The sequence below is a fragment of the Calypte anna genome, chromosome 2 (assembly GCF_003957555.1).
Source record: "Calypte anna isolate BGI_N300 chromosome 2, bCalAnn1_v1.p, whole genome shotgun sequence".
NCBI lineage: Eukaryota > Metazoa > Chordata > Aves > Apodiformes > Trochilidae > Calypte > Calypte anna.
In genome coordinates, this window is record NC_044245.1 from 79,088,695 (window position 1) to 79,110,111 (window position 21,417).

A 21,417-nucleotide genomic window follows, 5' to 3' on the forward strand; every position below is an offset into this window, starting at 1 on the left:
TGATAAGACCCATTGAGGATTTTTATCAAGGCTTAAGGAGCATCTTACACTGGCATAAAAAATCCCAGATGAACAATACATGGTGGAGCCAGCCACATGTAATTCTGAGTTCCAGCCTGAAAAACTTTCCATGGGGTTGGTGTTTTCTTCCTTGTGACACCATTACTTGGGATTTCACTTTTCACTGTCATTATATTAAATCCCTATTGCTTACTGCAGAAGTAAGCCAGCCTGTCGGGTCGGGAGCCCCCCTGGTGAGTAAACACCAGAAGGTGAGAGGCTGAGCACGACACCAGAGCTCACAGGGTACTGGGACAAGCAATGCCCATGGGGGTAGGCACAGCTTGTGCTTCAGTTTCACAACACCCAGGAGCATCAATCCCACTAATGCACCAGACTGCAGCCTAGCATTGAAGGCAGGTAGAAAACCTCCCTCTGCCCTAGGACTCAGTGTCCCCTTCCCATGCATGGGAGCATCATCCTCCAGAATCTCCCCCGCATTCCCCCAGGGGCTCCAGCTGCCAGGGAGTGCTGCCAAAGGCTGGCATGCATTTCTTAGGAGGTAAACCTTCCTGCTGGAGTCACCAGGAGTGATCTGAAGTACAGTCAGCACTGCTTGACATTTCATAGTTAGAGGTCTCTTGGGGAAAAAAGAAAACAACAAAACACAAAATAAACCACTCTATTTGTGCTGAAATCCAACACGAATCAAATCCTCCTCAGTGGCAGCAGCTCAAGGGGGATGAAGGGCTGGAGGAGAGCCAGGTGTGCCTCCTTCTTCACTACAGTTCACTTACTGCAGGTTTCCAGAAGCATGTTTTGGAAAAGCTTTGTCCACTGTAACCTTCAGAACCTTCAGACAATAAAATACAGAAGTGAGAGGTGCAGCACTTTGGGTGAGACCGGTGATGAAGAGGAGGAGCAAGCCGGCCAGTGGGGCAATGAGGCAGCAGGGAAGGAAGGCAATGAGGAGACAGAGACCTGTGCCTACATTTTTTGACTTAGCAAGTGCCAAGCTTTACACAGATGCACAAAGTGCAGCCCTGCTGCCTGTAATGATGCCAGGGGACTGCCTGCTTGCAGCAGGGCAACGTGGTTGTGGGTCACTGAAGCAATGGCTTCTCTCTATGCTGAGATGGCCAGCAATAGCCTGATGTTAGGACAAATGGAGTGGTTTTGTGTTCCCCATAGCAAAAAGTTCACAAAAAGAAGTTAAACCACCATAGATTCTTTCAGATGGTGCTGATTAGTACAGTGGTAAAAGTGGATGGGCTTTCTGATCTACCGAAAAGTGAAAAGCAGCACCATCAAACCTCTCTGAAGAATAGGATCACCAAGTAAGTTAAACAGCTGGTGTCTCTTTTAATGGAAGTATCACATATTTTTACACATATTGAGGGTTAAGTACAAAGGGTTAGAAAACAGATTTCATTTTCAGCCCCTAATTCCAACATACTGTACATTAATCCCTGAGAGCACCTGTCAATTATGTCTCCTTCAAGTGATACAAAGTGTGCAGATTCAAATGCTCACCTGCAGCACAGGTTGCTTTTCAGATGCTGAATCTGAATGCTAAGTCTTCAGTACCCTACTCTGTCAGTAAAAATTAAAATAAAACAGTTAAACTATTCAATCCAGTGTACCAATCAAAAATCTATCCTGGTAGCTTTGTCACCAACAGCTAAAAGATTGTCTTCCTATTCTCCACAGAAATGAGTTTAGCTTATATTCAGTTCACACCAAATTCATATCAGAAGGCAGGCTTATGAATTGCACACCACTGATCCACTTGCAGACACTTTATATTCACAGGGCTGGTGAGGTTCATTAGCAGGATGCATATTCCTTCAACTCTGACCTGGCAGCCTACTTGACAGTGCAGTCGAGCCAGCACAGCCACTCCAGCAAAAGGTACAAAGAGCAGGCTGTGAAGAAAATCCTTGTTTCATGTGTCTACCATAACCTCTGTCAAGCCCTGACCCTGCAGATGCAAGCTAGCAATACCAATCTGGGCACTGGTTTTCAACCATCTGAATTTATTTCTCCCATGACAGACATGGGTTTCATTACAAGTTCAGTGAGATGGTGGCCAGCCTTTGTGCTGTGGGAGCAGAGGATGGAAAGGTTTTCCCTTTCTTTAACTGCAGGGAGAAGCTGGTGACAACAGCAGCTGGGATGTGCCTGGGCTCCTGCAGAGCAACACCACAGGGAGAGCACACACACACTTCATTTCAAAGCCTGAGAAAAACATAGCCTGAGCATATGCTGTGTGACTTTCTCTTTGCGTTCGACCTCTGTTTTGTTTTTTTTTTTTTTAATGAGGTCTGTCTTCAGTAAGTAGCGGATTTACAGCCAGGGTTTGGCATGCCATTCAGACTGGCTGCTGGAATAAAACCCTAAGTAAGCCTTCAACTTACAGCAACCTGTGGGAACTCCCACTTTGAGATACACTCCTGTACGAGGGAAAGGTTTCTCCCAGTGTTGAGAAAGAGGAGTGAGGCACTGCCCTCTCCAGGCACCCAGAGGCATACTACTAAAGCTTACAATGACATCTGGCCACGGTTTCTGAGCTGCATGGTGCTGCATCTCTGACTGGATGTTCATAGCATATGGCTGGACTTGATACCTGGGAAAATTGCTTGAACTTCCACAAGCTGCATAATTATCCTGCCCTGGCTATATGAGCCCAGTGTGGTTTTTTTTCCCCACAGGAATTTAAAATATCAACCTCAAACAAAGCTCACTTGTGGCTCACCATCTCTATTATTTCACAGTTAAATGCAATGACAATAAATTCCCTGAGACTAAAGAGGGGACAACAGATAGTGGATACCGGGAAACCTAATGGGGGAGGCAAATCCTAGGTGACAGGGGCATTCAAAAATTGGCTCAGCTTCTCTGTTGCTCCAAAGAAATAAGATCCTGCTCATGATTTAAACTGCAGAGGATGTGAATACCTTAACTACAGAATTTTTTCATATGTGGCTCTTTTTATATTCAACATAAAAAACAATAGCATTAGGAACTGCATCCATACAGGTTGTATAGAGCTGTACAGTTTAATACCTATCCAGTCTTTAACTCTGATTACTGGAATTAAAATAAAGTGCTTAGTATTTTCAAAACAATTGTAGACCTGGATTTTCACTGCCCACCAACACTGTGGTAGATTTTAAACTTTCTATAAAACCTTGCAATACGTCTGCCTAAGCAAGGAGAGAGAGGAATGTCTAGTGTCAAAAGCACAACTTCTTAATTTTGTCCATTACAAAATGACCAAAACCAAAACAGAATTCTTTCACACACCTGATGATTTTCAAGCTGTTTGTCAGTCATTCACCTGGAACTGGGAAAAAAAAGAAAAGAAAAAAGAAAAAAAAAAAAAAAAAAAGGAACCTGTAAAAGGACTGCACACTTAGAACTTCCTGTCAACAGCAGACAGGTAAGCTTACTAAGTCTTCCACCACAAAATACCTTCCTGCTCCATCAGACACACTGTAGCATAGCCCTTGCCCTGTTTCTGCACCTTAAAGGCCTTTATTCAGTATTCAGGCTCAGTGAGCAGTGGGCACATGCAAGGCATGCAGTCTGTTATCTTGCTCAGATAACAAGACTTATTGGTTCTAAAACCTTCAAGCAACTGCCTTTAAATCAGGTCCTGCTTCTGGCAGGAGACACCTGCCCCTGCTTCTGAGCCTCTGTTGCTTTCTTCTTCTCCTGTTCCTCCGCCTTTTTCCGCTCCTCTTTTATCTCCTTGTATCTCCATTTGGGAATCTGCAAGTAGGGGTCATCCTTGGCGCTGCTCCTCCTCGCCTTTTCTGGCTGGAAGGTGGGTGGAGGAGCCTTGCTGACACGGACTCTGGGGATGACAAATCCTGGCCTGACACTGCTCCTTCGGAGCAGGTGGAGGGGCAAGAGGCTTGCTTTCCGAGTGGCCATCACGTTCACTTGGGAGACTGCAAGGCTGATGGGCTGCAAGCTGGCTCGCCGGTCCTTCTTCTTGGGGATCAGGGTGACTCTGGAGTTCTGAAATAGCTTCTCGTAGCTGCTGAAGTGGTCTTTGTCCTGGGATCGGATCTCCTCAGCTCTCTGCTTCCTAAGGATTTCTTGCACAGCCAGCCTGCGTTTCCCCACGGCAGGAGGGCTGCCCGGGCACACTGTCCGGCAGGACACAGCAATGAAAGGACTGCTCAAGCTTGTTGTCACCTTCACCATGTGATCCAGGACCCCGTCTTTTTCCGGGCCGTAGAAAGGCCGGAATGGGATAGCTGCCCTCACACACTCAGAAATCCTCTGCAGACAGCTTTTTGGTTCCGCAGCTTTGGCAAGAAGTTCCTTCATCTTTGGCCATTCTGGTTTATATTGATCACAGAATTGTTCCGGGCAGGGCCTGTCCATCAGCTTTTGTATGATGAAGGCAGACTCTGATCTTCCCGTGAAACAAGCCCATTCCCATGAAGTCAGCCCACGGCTTGGGTCAGTTGCGTGAACATTTGCACCTCAAAGAAAAGCAAAACAAGTACTGTTAATTAATGAGACTGCCCACACTTTGGCTGCTATGATCATTGTTGAATCGGGCAGGTTCTTGCAAGAACACCTCACATACAACACACTATGCTATTTGTGTCAAAGTGAACATTCAGCAAGGAGAGATCAGGTTTTCTGACATTCCTTGTTTAGTTAAAAAAAAAAAAAAAAAAAAAAAAGGCCATACATGTGACATTCTCTTAAAGCAATGTTAATGATTTAATGAATTTCAACTGCATTGGGTGTTCCCTGCCATTTAAAAATCCATTCCCTTGGGCTTGTAAGAAAAAAGTGACAAATACAGAGAGAAACAGTCCTCTACACAGAAAAAATTTCCCACACAGAATCATGGGCTTTGCACTGTTTGCTGCCACTCAGAAGAGAGATCTAGGGGTAATGATCACAAGTTCCATGAAAATTTCAACTCAGCGGTCACTAGAGGCCAAAATAGCAAATAAAATACAAATAATTTCTAGAAAACCTTTTCAAAAATACTGGGACAATAAGGTTGGGGGAGTGTGGGAGGGGATGGGGGGGCAGGGACAAAACAGAGAAAACAGCAGGTGAACAGTTCATGTTCTCTTATTTCTGAAAGAATATTAGGGAAACTTGAGATAGTGACAAAGGTCATAAGCTATAAAGACAGTTCCCATACATGTCAAAAAGTGGATAATGGGCAAGCTGGACCTTCAGCCTGAACCCAGAAAACCTTGTCTCATCTACCTTAGATTAACCTCTGAGGAAATGAAGAAGTTGTCATTAGCAAAACCATGTTATTATCACCAACTGGACAAACTGCAAGAGGCAACTGGGGCACATGCTAGACAGCAGAGGCTAAGACATTTGAAGTATTAGGTCCTGGATGGAAATGATTTGTCATGTATGTTATCTTTTGGCCTATTCTCCTCCCATTCCTGATTTCTGATCTTCATCCATGCAGTTCTCACATCTGTCCCCATCACCACCCTTTCTTCTGCATACTTTTCCAGCTTTGCCTTCCTGTTGATCTCTTCATGTTCCTATAAGCCCTCTCACATGGGCTTCTGACCTTGTTCTTCACTTTTGTTTTCAAGTGAGGTTATGCTCCTCTCCTCCAGGGCATCTGGTTGCCTGAAGAACAGATATGAGAGTAACAGGAGCAAGCATCCTAATCCATTCTATTGCATCCTTTACAACTGCTGTAGTACTGTATCTAATGCTGCCACATTCCCTGGCAACCCAAAAACTACAGGGAATCCCTCTCAGCTTGGTATTGGGGTAGAATGTGGGCATTTGTCAAGAAGGATGGCATGATACTGTAAAGGGCAGATGGAGATCAATACAGACAGCAAATCTGGAAGAACTGCTGCAGAACAATGAGGAACGAGTGGTTTTGGAAGCTGAAGTCAGCAAGTTTGTTGCAAAGGATCACCACATTATAGCTGGTGACCTCTAACGGATACAAAAATCTGGCCAAAAAAACCTAGCCTGCTGCTGCCAATCAAAAGAATCTGGGAGACATGAGAAGAACCTGACAGTCATGTCCTCTGCATCACCCTTTAGCTGACCCTGGACAAACCAGTTAGGACACATATCTTAGTATTTTAGAGAGTATGGCTATGTGGGTGAATGAATGACAGGATGAGTAGGATTGAATACCCTCTGGTTTGAGGCAGCCACATTCTTAATCTGCAAATCATTTTCTTTATATTCTGCCTTTAAACTTCAACTGATCTCAGAGGGAACTTTACACATCCCAGAATGTCAGCTTTGTTAAGCAGATCTGCAGCATGTTCTCTGGGACAGGCACGAGCACTTTGCCCACCTGCTTTCAATATAAATGAGCTCTTCAACATTCAGTTGTGGTGTTCACATATCATCCTGTAGATGATTTCTGAGTTTCTTGGGATGTGAACATGCTGCAACATTTTATTTCTTGAAGGGCTTCTCTAACAGCTGAAGCACCATTTTCAAGCAGTGAGCACAAAATTGACCTACACAGATTTTGCTACAGAAAAATCACAGAATTGTCACAGTTGGACAAGACCTTTAAGATCCTTGAGTCCCATCATTAACCTAACTCTACCAGTCCAGTGCTAAACCATTTCTAAGCATCACATCTTAATATCTTCTAAATATCTCCAGGGATGGTGATTTAACCACCTCCCTAGGTAGCCTATTTCAAAGTTTAGCAGCCCTTTCAGTGAAGAATTTTTTTCTTCACCTAATCTAAACCTCCCCTGGCAGGAAAAAGAGACAGAATTCTGTCCCATAGCTTTGGAAGATGCAAATGTGCAGAGACTGAGACCTGAGTAAAAGGCAAGAGAACATAATGATGAATTAATTCTTTTGTGTGGATTATCTTGATAACAGCTTTTCAAACTGTCAAGTTATCAACTACGGAAACCAGATATCAGGAACAGAAATCAGGAAGCCATTTGCATTGGCTACAATAAAATCTTCCACACAAAGCATGTTTTGCCATGGCAGAGAAACAGAGAAAAAACGAGAGTATGGGGAAATTGATCAGAAATTAACCACTGCAGAAGCTGCAAACCATTGAGGTGAGGAACAAAGACATGTCTACCTGCTCCACTAGCCTGTTTTGAACCAGCCTGCCCAAACTTCTTACCCCTAAATCTCTCCCATAGATTTCAATGAACAGTAGGCTCTGCTTGTAAACAAGCAAGAAGTATAGGCAGCTGCTTGCTGTTCTCTGAAGAAAAAGACACAACAGGTCTGATATGGTGCAGCTGTGAGGCCTCAGATCAGACTTGTGCACAAGGAGCTGTCTGAGAAAGTGCTCACTGGGGGCTCCCAGTTTTGAGCGGGGGCTGCAATGAAGCTCAGACACTCAGCTCTGGTCCTTGCCTGAGCTATGCAGCAGCTATGCCTGTGCCAGTGATCAGCCCCATGCCTTGCTAATCCCTTCCCCACAGACTTAATTTTCTGTTTGACAGCAGACCTGCCTTGCCTCTGTGGTCTTAAATTGTCACCATGGATTTCCCTGGCAATCACTGCAGTAGTGACTGATCCTGTTCCTTGTCACCAGCTCTCCTCCATTTCATCATGGAGCACCTTTGCTGATGGGGCCAGTGCCTCTGTGTACCTTGCTCTCGGCTTTGGTTCTTCTCCCTTTGAGAAGAAGCCCACTCCTGCAGCTGTCTGATGGATGTGTCCCTAGATGTTTCAGAAACTTTGTCTCAGGAAACAATACTGCAGAGTACTGAAATCCTGATCTTTCAACAGAAATCAATGCTGAGTTTGTACCTTGTATCACAAAATCTCTTCTAAAGTGTGATTTACTTTAGTGGTATTGATTTTCTGTACAAATCAGGAGACATTTCTGAACAAACATGGCACTCAGCAGAACGTTTCATCTGGGAGAGACATGAATAGTCATGTCCCTTTTTAAATGGGATAGCAGTCTTCTTGAACCAATTGCCATTTCAGTGTAAGTATAGGATACCAATTCTCTTTTAGGAAAACTTCATTTGCCACATGCCTTGATTTTCCTCTAAAAATTGCCCTGAAGATCATTTTTAGCACAACTAATTTGCATACACAAGCCCCTCTGGAATATCAACGTCCTGTTTGGGTAAGAAGGTTTAATGTCCCTTGAGATGGAAAACTGACATCCCGAGTTTAAAGGCAGTGCATGAAAGAGCTCAGGCATCTGTCAACAACCCGTGCTATACACAGGGTTTCAAGCCCGCTCTGCAGATCCACAGCCACTCCCAGCAACTTTAATGAAGCAGCACCAAGTTTGCACTGGACGTCACAGCAGGGATTGATAGGTGAGTGACAGCTGGGGTTTCTGTGCCCCAGCTCAGGCTGCCTGCCTGGCTGAATGTTGGCAGCAGCTCAGCCCTGGCAGTGCTGCAGCCTGTGACAAGCTGCCCACCAGCGACTGGGCTCCCCCCTTCCTCACCGGGTACTCACCCACGGCCGAGTCGCACGCTCCAAAGATTCACTTGGAAAAGAGCAAACGTGATGGCTGAGTGTCTCAGAGAGCCTTAATCTTGTAGTGATTGACCTTGGCCACCCTCCAGGAACTCAAATTTCAGAAAGAGCAGTCACTTCCACAATCCAGCTCCAGCCATCTGTCACACACTGCCATTACCTCCACCCCATCTGACTGTGTTAAGCCCGTGCTTAGGCAACTAGGAAGGTGAGTTATTTGCCTTTACTGACCTCCTGCACTGTTATTAGTAGGTGCCCATCAGCAGAGGTCTTACCCAAGCCACTAAACAGATACTGAGTTTAAAAACCTCCTGGATGTCACTCTGCTAAAGACATAAACCTGCTTTGTAGCTGTACAAAAGTCAGAGTGGGCAAGTGGACCCACGGCTGATTATGGGTGCTTCCCCCTTTGTTTCCATGCAGTCTTACATTTTAACATAGAATTTTGCTGTTATATTAGTGAAATTGATTCTTTCACTAAATCTTTTAATAGAATTTATCTCATCTTCTTCCGTATTCACTCAGTATCCCTCCAACCCTGAACTACATCTAAGTACATTCTGAATGAGCAGCTTCCTCCCTCCTTATTTTTCACCAAGCAGTACAGTGCTAAAAATAATCAGATATTAAAATGGGTGCAGGCAATTTACCGCATTTCCTTTGTGGCCCCTATTTTGAGCTGAAAATGTGAGGATCTTCAAAATAACTTACCAAAACATGTATATAAACTGCAATTTATAAAGTGTTAACTCTACACTTCTTTAGCCAATAATATACTCACTTCCTCTGATGCACAAACAGGCTGATACACCTTTCTCTTGAGGCCTGACAAGGGCATTTTCTGTCAGGCTAAGAGTTTGTTTTCCCCAGTATTCTTTTTTCTTACTAATCAGGAAAACGAGAAGGTGGCTGTTGAGATGCCAGAAGCAGCAACCTCATAGTGAACTTTGATATCAACACGTTTTAGACAAGAAGTAGAATAACAAGGGCTGACTTATCTACAAAGATGGAAAGATTATGAAATAGCTTCTAGTGACCAAACCAGAAAGAACAGGCTTCCATCAGCTCTCTAGTGGTAACAATAGAAAGCCAATTTTCTGTAAGGTCAATATGAGAAGTCATAAGGTCTTGGGATTGAAGTTCCATTTTAAGTGATAATTTATAACAGGCACTGGAAAATTCTGAGCTAGTTTCCACATAAAGTATGTGTTAGTCCAAAAAGTGCATCTGTGTCTGGAAGTACTGTGTCTGTGACAGTAATTTTATAATTTTGTTTCATAAAAATTTAACTCCAAAACTAATGATCTCATTCCAAAGCCTTGATTCCAGTACAAGGAGCTACAGTACCCTGCAGAAAAAAACATGCTGGTTTCCACAGCATCCAAATATTTTCTGTATCGTATCAACATCTAGAAACTGAGTATGACAAAAAGTAGTGAAAGTAATTTCACTATGCTTGATAAATACATGTGACTTAAAATACTCTAGGGTTAGACTTACATGACAGTCAAACAACTGAAGGTAACTAGGTGTTCAAGACCTCTGTCAATGAAATGGACCTGTAGGATTCTTGGTCTAGACAGTAATAATGTTCGTGTGCAATCTATTATCATTTCCATAATATTTAATTTGTGTCAAGGATCTGCAACTGTAATAGAAGAACATATACTAGTCTATGCTAATTATTATGTATTAATTAATATAAAAGTACTTAATATAATAAAAGCATACAGCATTGGGGCTAGAAAGTGGTGCTTCTGTCAAGGTTGTTGCCCTAATGCCACTTGCCCTTCTGAGTTTCCTCTCCAGGACCCATTTACCTTTGCAATTCATATGGCTGGAAATTCAACTGCAGTCAGAAGCTAACAGGAACAAACAAGTTCTCAGGTGAAAAGAGGCAGGTGGGCAGAGATGCACCTGATTACTCCCTGTTCCAAGATTCCCTCCTTCTGGTGTATACAGACCTGCTGGAGACCTGTTGCCCCTAAGCCTGGAGAGCCAATTCAGAACTGAAGAGGGGTTAGAAAGAGAGGTTATTCCCTCTGTGACCAAAGTTCCCAACAATGTCCCTGTGAGATAGGAACTGTACATCTAACTCTCCTGACAAGAGCCAGGGTGCCTGAAGCTCTTCACTCTCTGCCCCAAGACCTGCCACAACTGGAGGGAGAGGGGGAGGTCTGGGTGTCATCCCACCACCATCACATATTCTTGCCCATCACAACCTCCCCCCCCCAAGCTGGTAGCAAAACACCTCTGTGGGCCTCCCAGCTGTGTCAAGAACTTCATTAACTCCTTGTTTACAGATCTGTAGCTCCTGCCAGAGGAAAGGAGTGACAACACCTGTATATGATGTGACCAGGCAAATGATCTGCTCAGTCTGGTGGTAGAACTGAAAGAGGAAGGGGAGAAATTGAAGAGTATTTGGGAATTCGAAAGGGAGATAGATTGGTAGAGGAACACCCTTCTGACCTGAAGGCAAAGGCAACAGGTGGAGGTACCATAAGTAGCAGAGATCCCTTGCCCTCCAGTCACCAAGAAAAAGGAGGGACCCAAGAGACAGAAGTGAATGCGAGCAGGTTGGGGCTGCAGGCAAATCCCTTCTTGGCCTCCCTCACCCTCCCATGTGCCCCTGCATGATAGATACAGGGTGCTGGAACTGGAGGACCTGTCAAATGAGGAAAGATAAAGGCCCATCATGGGAGCTGGCAAGGCAAACTATTTCTGCATCAGAAAAGTGTGGTCAGCAGGAGAAGGGAAGTGGTGGTGCCCCGGTACTGGTGAGGCTGCACCTCGAGTACTCTGTGCAGTTCTGGGCCCCTCACTACAAGAAGGACATTGAGGTTGTCACAGTTGGACAAGACCTCTAGGATCACCACATCCAACATCACACTTCCCAAACTCTCCTGGAGACAATGAATCTCACCCTGAGAGCTCTTGGAGAGATCCTGGACGAGTTTCCTCAGGCAAACAGCACTCCTGCAACTGCAGCACTCGGCTTCACCGCCTTGCCTGTGACTTATTTTAAAGCTACACACATTTCTAGGGTAGGCTGCAACATACCTTTCAGATTTAACACCCCAAAAGCTAATTTTCTTCACGGTGTTTGTGTATGACTGTCTAGTATTTACAGGTAGATGACGACGAAGTAGCAGCAAAGCATTCTGCATACCTGCCAACATCAAGGCTTTCACGCATTCTGTTCGGCCCTGCATCGCAGATTTCATCAGCGCTGTGAATCCAAACACATTCCTCTTCTCAATATCGAGCCCAGGAAAGTAGTTCAACAAGTAATTTGTAATGGTTATGTGCCCTTTAAGGAAATGAAAAAGCAGAGAAAATATGTCACGGATACAGGCGCTGCCTCAAGGTTAAAGCAAAAATTACTCCTGTAGGTTTGATAACAGGAAAAATGCAGTTAATAAGATGTCTCTTATTTGTATCACTCATTGCAGGCATTAAGGTTAGGAGGCACTGACTTCTGACCACAGTGTTGGGCTAATAGCCAGGAAGCCTGGGTTCCTACCATTGTTCAAGTTGCTCTTGTCTCTGAAAAGTCAATTTAAGATAAGGGAATACTAAGAAATCAGAGATGGTCACTCTGAGGTTGCAAGGAGCCAGTTTCTTGATTCAGTGAGCAGCACTGCAAAGGGAATTCTTTCAGCTTACAGATGGAAAACCCATCACCTGAGGGGAATGACTGCAAAGGTTCAGCTTTTTCACTCCTGTAGTAAATTCCAGTCTTACTATAATGGTGCTTCATTAAAAAGTGATTGCATGTGGTACTTCCAGCCCATAATTCTAACAAACTGTGACAGGCCTGATATGAGACAAAGAAATATTTTGCATAGAATTCCACTTTTTATTTTCCCACCTGACAGTGTAAAGCCACTTGTCTGCCCTCTAGTAACAGGAAAATGGAACTGATGTTCAGTTTTGTTAGCAACATAAATAACTTGAGTTCTGTTTCTAAAAGCCCTTTTTGAAGATTTTGCCCTTCATGTGGCTCATACACCAGGAAAAATGGTGTCAGCAAAGGCGTACTGAGTAGTCAAAAGCATCTACAGCTGAATGGTTGGAAGACCAATTAAAACATCAAGTCTTCATAATTAGACTATCAGAACAAGACAAGTATCCAATTCCATTATGACTCATTCAAAATGGTTTTCCCATCACTTGTCATTCATTTTATGGTGCTTTGACGCTTTATAAAATAATGCAGTCTGTCAGGCAGCTGCAACAATCACAATTTAATTACTAGGAGCTGTAGAAATATTCTTTCATATCACTCTGCAGTCCAGCTGAATATTCTGTGATGCATGTCATTCAAATTCATCCAGAGATGTTACTGAAGCAGATTATAATGCATACAGGACAGTTTTAAAAGTCTGTACTGTCATATCTGGTGCAGAGTTCATCAGCAGTCACTTTGGTGTCAACTGCATTCACTTTGGAAAGCAAGTTAAGAAAATCTTTATTAATTCATTTTAGATGTTTTCTAGGTGGTTCTTTTTATCTTCTAGAATTTCCTGTACTCTGCTACCTTGCTGCATAACTGGAAACTCTCCTGAAACCTGAACTGGTGGGAGGATAGTTCAGATCAGCTTAGCAACGCCAGAGTCAGAGAAAAACTAATAAGGAGGTCCCTGTACCTTGTGCAGTATGATACAAATGAAATATAAAGATACAGCAAACAGCAAGAAGCTGAAGACAGCAAAAGTGAATTGGGCTCAGAGCAGGATCAAGTGACTCAGTCTTGCTTACTCAATACAGAGGCTTCAGCTTGCCTGACTTTATGGTATAAGATCAAATCTTAGCAAGGTATCAGTTGCTACCGGGAGAATTTTTGTGCCCAAATTGTTTTGCAGGACATGCTCTGTCTCATTGATGTACAGTGTGCATCTTCATGGAGGTTTTGGAACAGCTGAAGTATTGCTTTTTTGACCACAGGTACCAGAGACAGGAACTGAAACAAGGAGAAATAAGAAGATGGAAAATTTTTCATTACTGAAGACATTCTTCCCTTTTGGCAAAAGTATAGCTGCAGTAAGAAATATTTGCAAATCTGGGATGATCCTAACAGTCAATCCTGAAAGACCTTGCTTAGTAAAAAATCTACAGATGGGCCTAAACGAGACAGCAAAAATGCCAGCACTTAAATAGGAAAGGGAAAAAAAAAAAAAAAAAAAGAAAAAAAAGAGGTTTGTGATTCTCAGAAGTTTTTTGTCTTTTGGATTCCTGAAAACCACTTCAGTTTTAATCTGCAGGAGCTTCTGTCCTCTGAGGCTTGCTTCAGATTTCTAGTTCAAACAGATACCAAATTCAAAGGAAAACAGAGCTTTTTTGTTCAAAACCCTGTCATACACCTCTGATTTAAGGCCATAAAGTTTGTTTCAGTTCTCCCGTGCCTGTGTGAGCTAGAAGTATGCATCTAAATTGTAAACCAGGTGAATTTTCTGTGATTTAAAGTCTGCTGTGAAAGCTCTATGCAGCTCTAAAATAAATTGGCCTGGCCTCAGCCAGCTTGGTGATACTGAATTCGTATTAGGTTCTTGCTGTTTGAACTCCAGATGTATGTTTTACCAGAACTGGCATGCTAATGGCACACTTCCTCTCCCTGTGAGCCACATTTAGAGATCAGTACAGATGTCTGTAATAGCTTAATTCATTTCGTTGCAGCCACAGAGGAAATGCATATAATGATGACAATATTACCTAATAATCTATGTAATACGGGCAGAAGGATGAGCTGCATAGTGAAGAAATGCTCTGTCGTGTAACATCACAATTTCAAATTGTACCTGCAAAAATCCAATGTTTGGTCTGTGGGTGGTGAATGCTTTCTGACAGATAGGTAGAACAGAATACACCCAGAACCTTTCATCCTCTGGATGCTTAATGTCTGCATCCTTATGTCTCTCTTAATATGCAGAAACTGAGATAACCTATGATCCCATATTGAGAAAGCAAATGAACAGACCAACTTTCAAACCTGAAATCTGCACCCCAAGCAGAGCACTTCATGGTTATTTTACTATACTAATAAGCTTGTTAAGAAAATCCTGCTTTTCACTGATCCTTCCAGGCTATCTTTCTCAGGTCAGCCCATGTAAAAATATTCAGCTTTAGATACTTTATTTTAAGGATGAGGATTTTAAATTATCAAAAGCAATCTGAAAAACTGAATTAACTTATCTTCTGAGACTCTAGCTGGTCTTTAATGCTGTTTAATTCAATCTGATGCTCAGATTTAAGCATTGTTTCTGGGCAGTCATGAAATAGCATAGGCAACTGTGGATTTTTAACTTCTTCAGCAAAAGTGAAGAGGCCTCCCTGTCATCTCCTTTCATTCTGTACCTTGTGTTACAGGTGCAGCCTCTGAAATGATTCCTCAGAATGGATGGGAAAGCCTCTTTCCCATCCAGCTCCTCTTCAGGGCCTGGCCATATGTAGTAACTCCACCAGTGGCTCATAACAAAACCAGCAGCACTTTCTGAAAGCTTTTGATATCACCTTACAATTAACTGAAATAATGTGGACTTGCTATTAGAATTTCTATGGGAAAACTCATACTTCTGGTGTAAGTAACAGAGATTTCTCATAATTTATTTTGCAAAAATACTATCATTTTCATAGCCAAAAGTTAAAAACAAAACAAAACAAAACAAACCCAAACAAACAAATAAGCCCCCCCCAAAAAAACAGCCAAACAAAAAAAACCAAAAACCCCCAACCAAACAAAAAAACCACAGAAAACCCCACAACCATAAATCCTCCACTACAGGAAATATTGCATAAGCTTTTCTTTCAGTTCTCTGCAACAGACTGCTCAGTGTTACTACTTAAGATTCAGCAACAATTAAGCAGCATCTATTGCACTGTAGCTCCTCTGGTTGCAACGTTAACCTCAGAGTAATCTCTATTAGCACTGGAGCAGTATCTTGTAATAATGAATTAAACAACTGGTGTCAACACTGTAGCTCAGGATTATCGTAGGCAGGGGAAAACATCCAAGTTGTTAAGAGTTTGTCTAAGCTTCTGCTGACTACAGTAGTTTCCAGTTGCTTTGGGGATCAATAGCAAGCACTGGCAGAGACTCAATGTCAATGTCAGCCCTCTGCATTAACTCTGAGCTCATTATCACGAGTTATAAAGGTCAAGAAGGAGTCAGCATTAAACCTTTTCCATCCAAACTTGTGTTAGGACAGAGTAATTAATGTAGGTTACACTTTTGGAGTCTTCTCCCCTTTCTCTGGAAAACTACTATACTCATCACTGTGCTATGAACGACTACTGTGGTTACAATTCTTTCAGTGACTTATGTAGCAGAGTTCACTTTTTGGTAAAACACAAAGCAAAGTTTAGTTCTGCCTGGAAATAACTAATAGCAATATTACTAAATTAACATCAAAACGTAACTGTCTTTAGGCATGCCTTGTGAAGTCCACTGATGTTGCCTGATAGAAATCGGTTTCTCTGAGACAGCCAGGGTCTGAGAGGGAATATCATGGCCCATGAACATCCCATGTTCATCAGTGAGAAGAGATGATAAAGACCAGGTGTGCATTTCCCTGTAAAGTTCCTGTCTTTGAGGAGCAAGTTTGAGGGATGCAAAGACAACCATAGATGCAGAGCCAGGCAACCATTGGAATAGATTTTAGACTACAAAGTGATAGCCTCCTTAGTAGAATTTTTCCTGATTTACATGCTTTAGTATTCTTTTTACACTACAAACTCCCTTAAAGGTTAAAGGACACTGTTTCACTTTTAGCAGAAATAATTGACTGGTTGCTTTTTAACTGTGCACTTGAAACTAGTAATTATTTGAGGATCATGTCTTACACTTACGTAATCTGTTACACTTGTTCACTGAATATTACTGTGCTAGGTGGGATAAAAGTAAACCTGGGGATAAACTCTGCTCTCACCCCAGTCTGCATCAAGATTAACGTGATCAATTTCAGCATAATCAGTGAATCATAAAAGCAGCATTGGGAAACACTAAATCCTGCCGATTAGCAGCACAGAGCCTAGGTGGAGATCTGTAGCGAATAGTGTTTCCTATGGGTCAGTACTGGGTCCAGTCCTGTTTGATATATTTGTCAATGACCTGGTCAAAAGGATAGAGCATACCCTCAGCAAGTTTGCTGATGACACAAAAAAAGGAGGGGTGGTTGACAGACCAGAGGACTGTGCTGCCATCCAGTGTGATCTGGACAGGCTGGAGAGCTGGACAGAGACAAACTGCATGAGGTTCAACAAAGGTAAGTGTAGGAACATGCACCTAGGGAGGAATAACCCCATGTACAGATTAGGGACTGCCCTGCTAGAAAGCAGCTCTGTGGAAATAAACCTATGAGTCCTGGTTGCCATTGCCATTCCAGTAAACCTGGAGTGCTATTGTGGCCAAGAAGGTCAATGGCATCCTGGGATGCATCAAGAAGACTGTGGCAAGCAGGTTGAGGGAGGTTGTCCTGCCCCCGTACTCTGCCCTGGTGAGGCTGCATCTGGAGTTCTGTGTCCAGTTCTAGGCTCCCCAGTTCAAGAAGGACAGGGAACTGCTGCAGAGGGTAAAGCAAAGAGCTACAAAGATGACTACAGGAGTAGAACATCTCTCTTATGAGGAAAAGCTCAGGGACTTGGGTCTTTTTAGTCTGGAGAAGACTGAGAGGGAATCTTGTAAATGCTTACAAATACTTAAGGGGTGAGTGGCAGGAGTATGGGGCCATTCTTTTTTCAGTGATGCCCACTGACAGAACAAGAAGTAATGGGCACAAATTTGAACATAGGAAGTTCTAGCTAAGTATGAGGAGGAACTTCTTTACTTTGAGGGTAGCAGAGCACTGGAACAGGCTGCCCAGAGGAGTGGCAGTCTCCATCTCTGGAAACATCCGAAATCTGCCTGGATGCCATTGTGTGCAACCTACTCTAGGTGAACCTGCTCTGGCAGTGCAGATGGAGTAAATGATCTCCAGAGGTCCATTCCAATCCCTAATATTCTGTGATTCAGTGATTCTGTAAGACTTTGAAATAGGGTTTTTCCGGTCTTAACTACAGAGTGGCTGAAGAACATCTTAGCATCTAAAATATTTCTTTATCATTAGACATTTGCTACAGTCAGCAATTACTACACACCCACTGAGGTAGGTGCAACAAGTATGTGAGAGGAGATGCTAACAGCACTAATATTGCACATTACATGACTGCAGTGTTGAGTGGTAGCTTGCCAGAGCAAACATAAGAAAATAAGCACAAAGGGACAAAGCAGTATAGTATTGCACGCCTGAGGCAAAGTTTTCTTATTTTTAAGTTAAAATAGTTAATGGCATCTGCTAGGAATGTATATCTTTTTCTGTCTTAATCCACTGGATAAATATTACTGTATCTTAATTAGTTCAAACAACATCATGACAAACTTACTTGAGAGTGGGCTTGGCCAGGATTATGCTAAGGAGGCTTATTTCTTTTAGAGCTTTGAAAAAAACATAAAAATAATAACTGCAATACACACTCCTCCTAAAACCCAGTATGTAAGAGGTGAAACAAAGAGCCTTACCTGCCTGTGCAGCTGTAATGAGAGCCGTGTTCCCTTCATTGTCCTGCCAGTTCACATCAAGGTGAGGGCATTGTGCTAAGGCTATTACAATATCCACATACCCGTAGTAGCAGGCAACAATAAGACCATTCTGTAAGTAAAATATAAAGAGGGTGTTAGGTTTACCAGACTCATAAAAGTTCACCAAGAAAACATATTTGTCTGCTTTTAAATTTTTGTTTTATATTATCAGACTGAAGAACTGATAAGATATCAGCATAACTAGTGATTAGCTCCAGGTGAAATGTTCAAGTACAAAACACTGCTTTTTATCTCTGCCCGTTGGCAAGGAACATTTGGTGTTCCTCAGAAACACCTAAGAGACCAGGTATTATATTATGCTACTTGGAAAGTAACTGTTTATAAATGGCTTGTGCTTATAGAGCTATATAGTCTACATTCAAATGAGAATAAATCGATTTTATTACATAATAAAATGAACCCAGCAGGTAAGATGAATTGGACCTGCTCTGAATATTAATTCTCTGAAAAACAGCTCCTTGTTCTCTGAAAGGGAAGCGGTAGGCAGGAGTTGTGTTTGCCAGTTGCTTTCTGTGAATACTTCAGGTTTCCCATTAGAACTAGATCTTCTTTATAATAATAAATAAAAATAAAATTACTTTTAGAGTTCCTGTTTAAGGTACTTTATGACAGCTGGAAGCTGTAAAACTTCCAGGAGGAAGCCATGCCAGGTAGTAAACCTTACAAGTCCGTGTGGTACCCAGCTGATGTTTCACCCCACAGAGGCAAACTGACAGCTTCTCTAAAATACAGCAAAATACACTGGTCATTAATTAAATGGAACAACAGTACTTAATCCTGGCTGCTCATTTGGCCACTAGGATTAAAGACATTATCTCCAGTCTTTGGGATTACTCAGGCAGCCCAGTGTTCATCTGCATGGAGGTGATGGGTGTAGGGGATGGCAGGTATAGAAAAATCAGTGCTCCCTGTGCTCCCTCTGCACCACCAACATGGGATTTGGTTTTCCTGAGCTCAGCATCAGTATCTGAAATTTGAAGAGATAAAGGCAGAGACTCAAATCTCAACCTCCCTTGTAACCCTACCTGCCTAAAACGTGCTCACATAGACACGATGTAAGATCATAACCACAAAAGATTAGGAAGGGGGATAACCTGGCTATGAAAACTGAATGGCACACCCTGGCTCCTCCGTAAGTTTTTTTTAAGCAATCCTTCCCTAAACATTCTCTTTATTTCTTTTATTATGGACACTGATGAGACAGATATTTGCCAAATGACAACATCTATGGCTTCTTATTTAATGTCTTTATAACCAGCTAGTCAATACTTCAGAGTCTACCTGCATTGCTATTGCCTATAGTCCTTTTGGTTTAGGTGACAAATAGCTTCATTAAGATACAGAGGCAATGCCAACTCTTTGGGATGCTCAGAGTCTCTGAAGGGTATTTCTCAATTACATCTTTTGATAAAATTATTACTCTTCATTTCTTTCATTCTCGATTCACTGTTGTCCTCAGTATGAAGCAACACTCACCACTCTTATAAATAACACTTCCATTTACTTGAGAAGACTCTGTAATACTTCAAACCATTCTATTGAAATTCTACAAAGGATTCTGCTTAAGGTTATATATATTTACACATATTAGTCCTGAAATAATACTCACTAAAACATATGTACTCTCCTGGTGGGATTGCTGAGATTAATCCCAGTTTTACTACAATCTAATCACTCTTAGCTTTCAAAAAAAAAGTGTCAGTGTCTACTTGGTAAGGACTTGAGCATTATTTTAGTTCTTTAATAATATTTCACTTTTTACCTGCTGTTCAGAATGGGGGTTTTACAACTCCAAGACCTCTGAAGATTTAAAACATTATATAATCATAGAATGATAGAATCAGCCAGGTTGGAAGGGACCTCTGAGATCATCAAGTCCAACCCTTGATCCTTTTACGCAGTCATTCAGTAAAATGTCAGTTACTAATGACAGAAGAAAAATAAGTATTCAACAGTTTGGAGGCCTAAAATTCTTGATAATAAAAAAGGCATCTTATTGTTCACTGAAATACTTGTCATTTTTGAAGAGAGTGGTATCTTCAAAAGAGCGTAAGAATAAATCAAAGTAGTTAACATCTCTAATGGGAAAAACTTTTCATTCAATTTCTGAAGGATATTTTCACAGGACATTTTCACAGGACATTATTGTGCTCTAAAAATATTTCCAAAATTCTTTTAAAATGTACTCTCTTTTTTCTCTCCATAAAATAAAAACAAACTTTAAATTAGTAAAACAAACAAAAACAAACAACAAACACTAGCTCTTTTTCAGTGAGAGACTTTTGCATTGGAGTATTTAAGGACATTTGTCTTACTTTTAGTGAGTACCCTCATCAGATGATGCACACTGGCATTCTGATTTCAGCAGATAAAGAGACACAAATGTTATCAAAATCAACCAAACTCATTGACTGCTCTAAGTTTACAAATCAGAGGGATTACTCAGGTGTCAACATTTTCTGAATTTTATTGTCCAAAGATGCTATCAAAGACTGTTTGCTTAGGGATAAGGAAAGGCAATGGAAAGCAAGGTCTTTCTGAGGGATTTCTTGGTGCACTAGCACGGAAAAATCATTCTTGTAGGACACTTACATAAATCTGAAGTGAGTCAGACAGGAGTGTGAGAAGCTGGTGTTCAAAGGAGGGTGCCCAGAACCCCCTGGGGGAGAAGGAAAATGAGCTCTTTGTTTGCCCCCACTGGTTACATGTTTTCTAGGGAGGTGGGTGAAACAGAGCTCTCTCTGTCTGAAGGGCTTCTTTCCTTTCCATAACACTTGGGAATACGTCAGATATAGAAATGAGGTGCAGGAGGCTGTAGCTTTAGAATGAGAATTTCAATACACCCCTGGATTTGACAGTTATCCCCCAAATCCTTGTTCAATGATACCATGATAATTTCTGGGTTTGGGTTGCTTTTATTTTTTTCCTTTTTTTCTTTTTTTCTCTTTGCATTCATTTCTGGCCCTGTCTACATTCTGCTGAAAGTTGGTACAAGCAGATCAGCCAAGACACAAAATTAATCAATCAATCTGTCAGTTTCAACATGAGTTACTAGGCTGGAATCTTAAACTTCATATCCCAATAAACACTAATGTCCACAGACATGATATATTATAAACTCTTTCAACAATCTCAATTAATAAATAAAACTGACACCAAACTGCTTTCAGCAAAATGCCTTTTGAAGGAATCAGTAAAGCAGTCTGCAAGAAAATACAGTGGTGTGCTTACTACTTTTTAAAATACAAGAATAAAGCAGGATAAGCTATTTTAGCTGGAAAATTCTTAACCTAAGTAACCTGGTTATCCTCAGA

General features: G+C 41.9%; 1 protein-coding gene across 1 annotated transcript in view; it reads right to left on the bottom strand.

Moving 5' to 3' along the window:
• Positions 1–3,651: 3,651 nt before the first annotated feature.
• ANKRD33B (ankyrin repeat domain 33B) overlaps positions 3,652–21,417 on the bottom strand; it is a 42,832-nt gene continuing 25,066 nt past the window's right edge. The window contains exons 2-4 of the mRNA XM_030445769.1: positions 18,023–18,152; positions 11,639–11,779; positions 3,652–4,499 (exon numbers count right to left, since the gene is read on the bottom strand). Of these exons, the coding sequence (XP_030301629.1) occupies positions 3,652–4,499; positions 11,639–11,779; positions 18,023–18,152 (1,119 nt within the window). The remainder of the gene's footprint in view (positions 4,500–11,638; positions 11,780–18,022; positions 18,153–21,417) is intronic.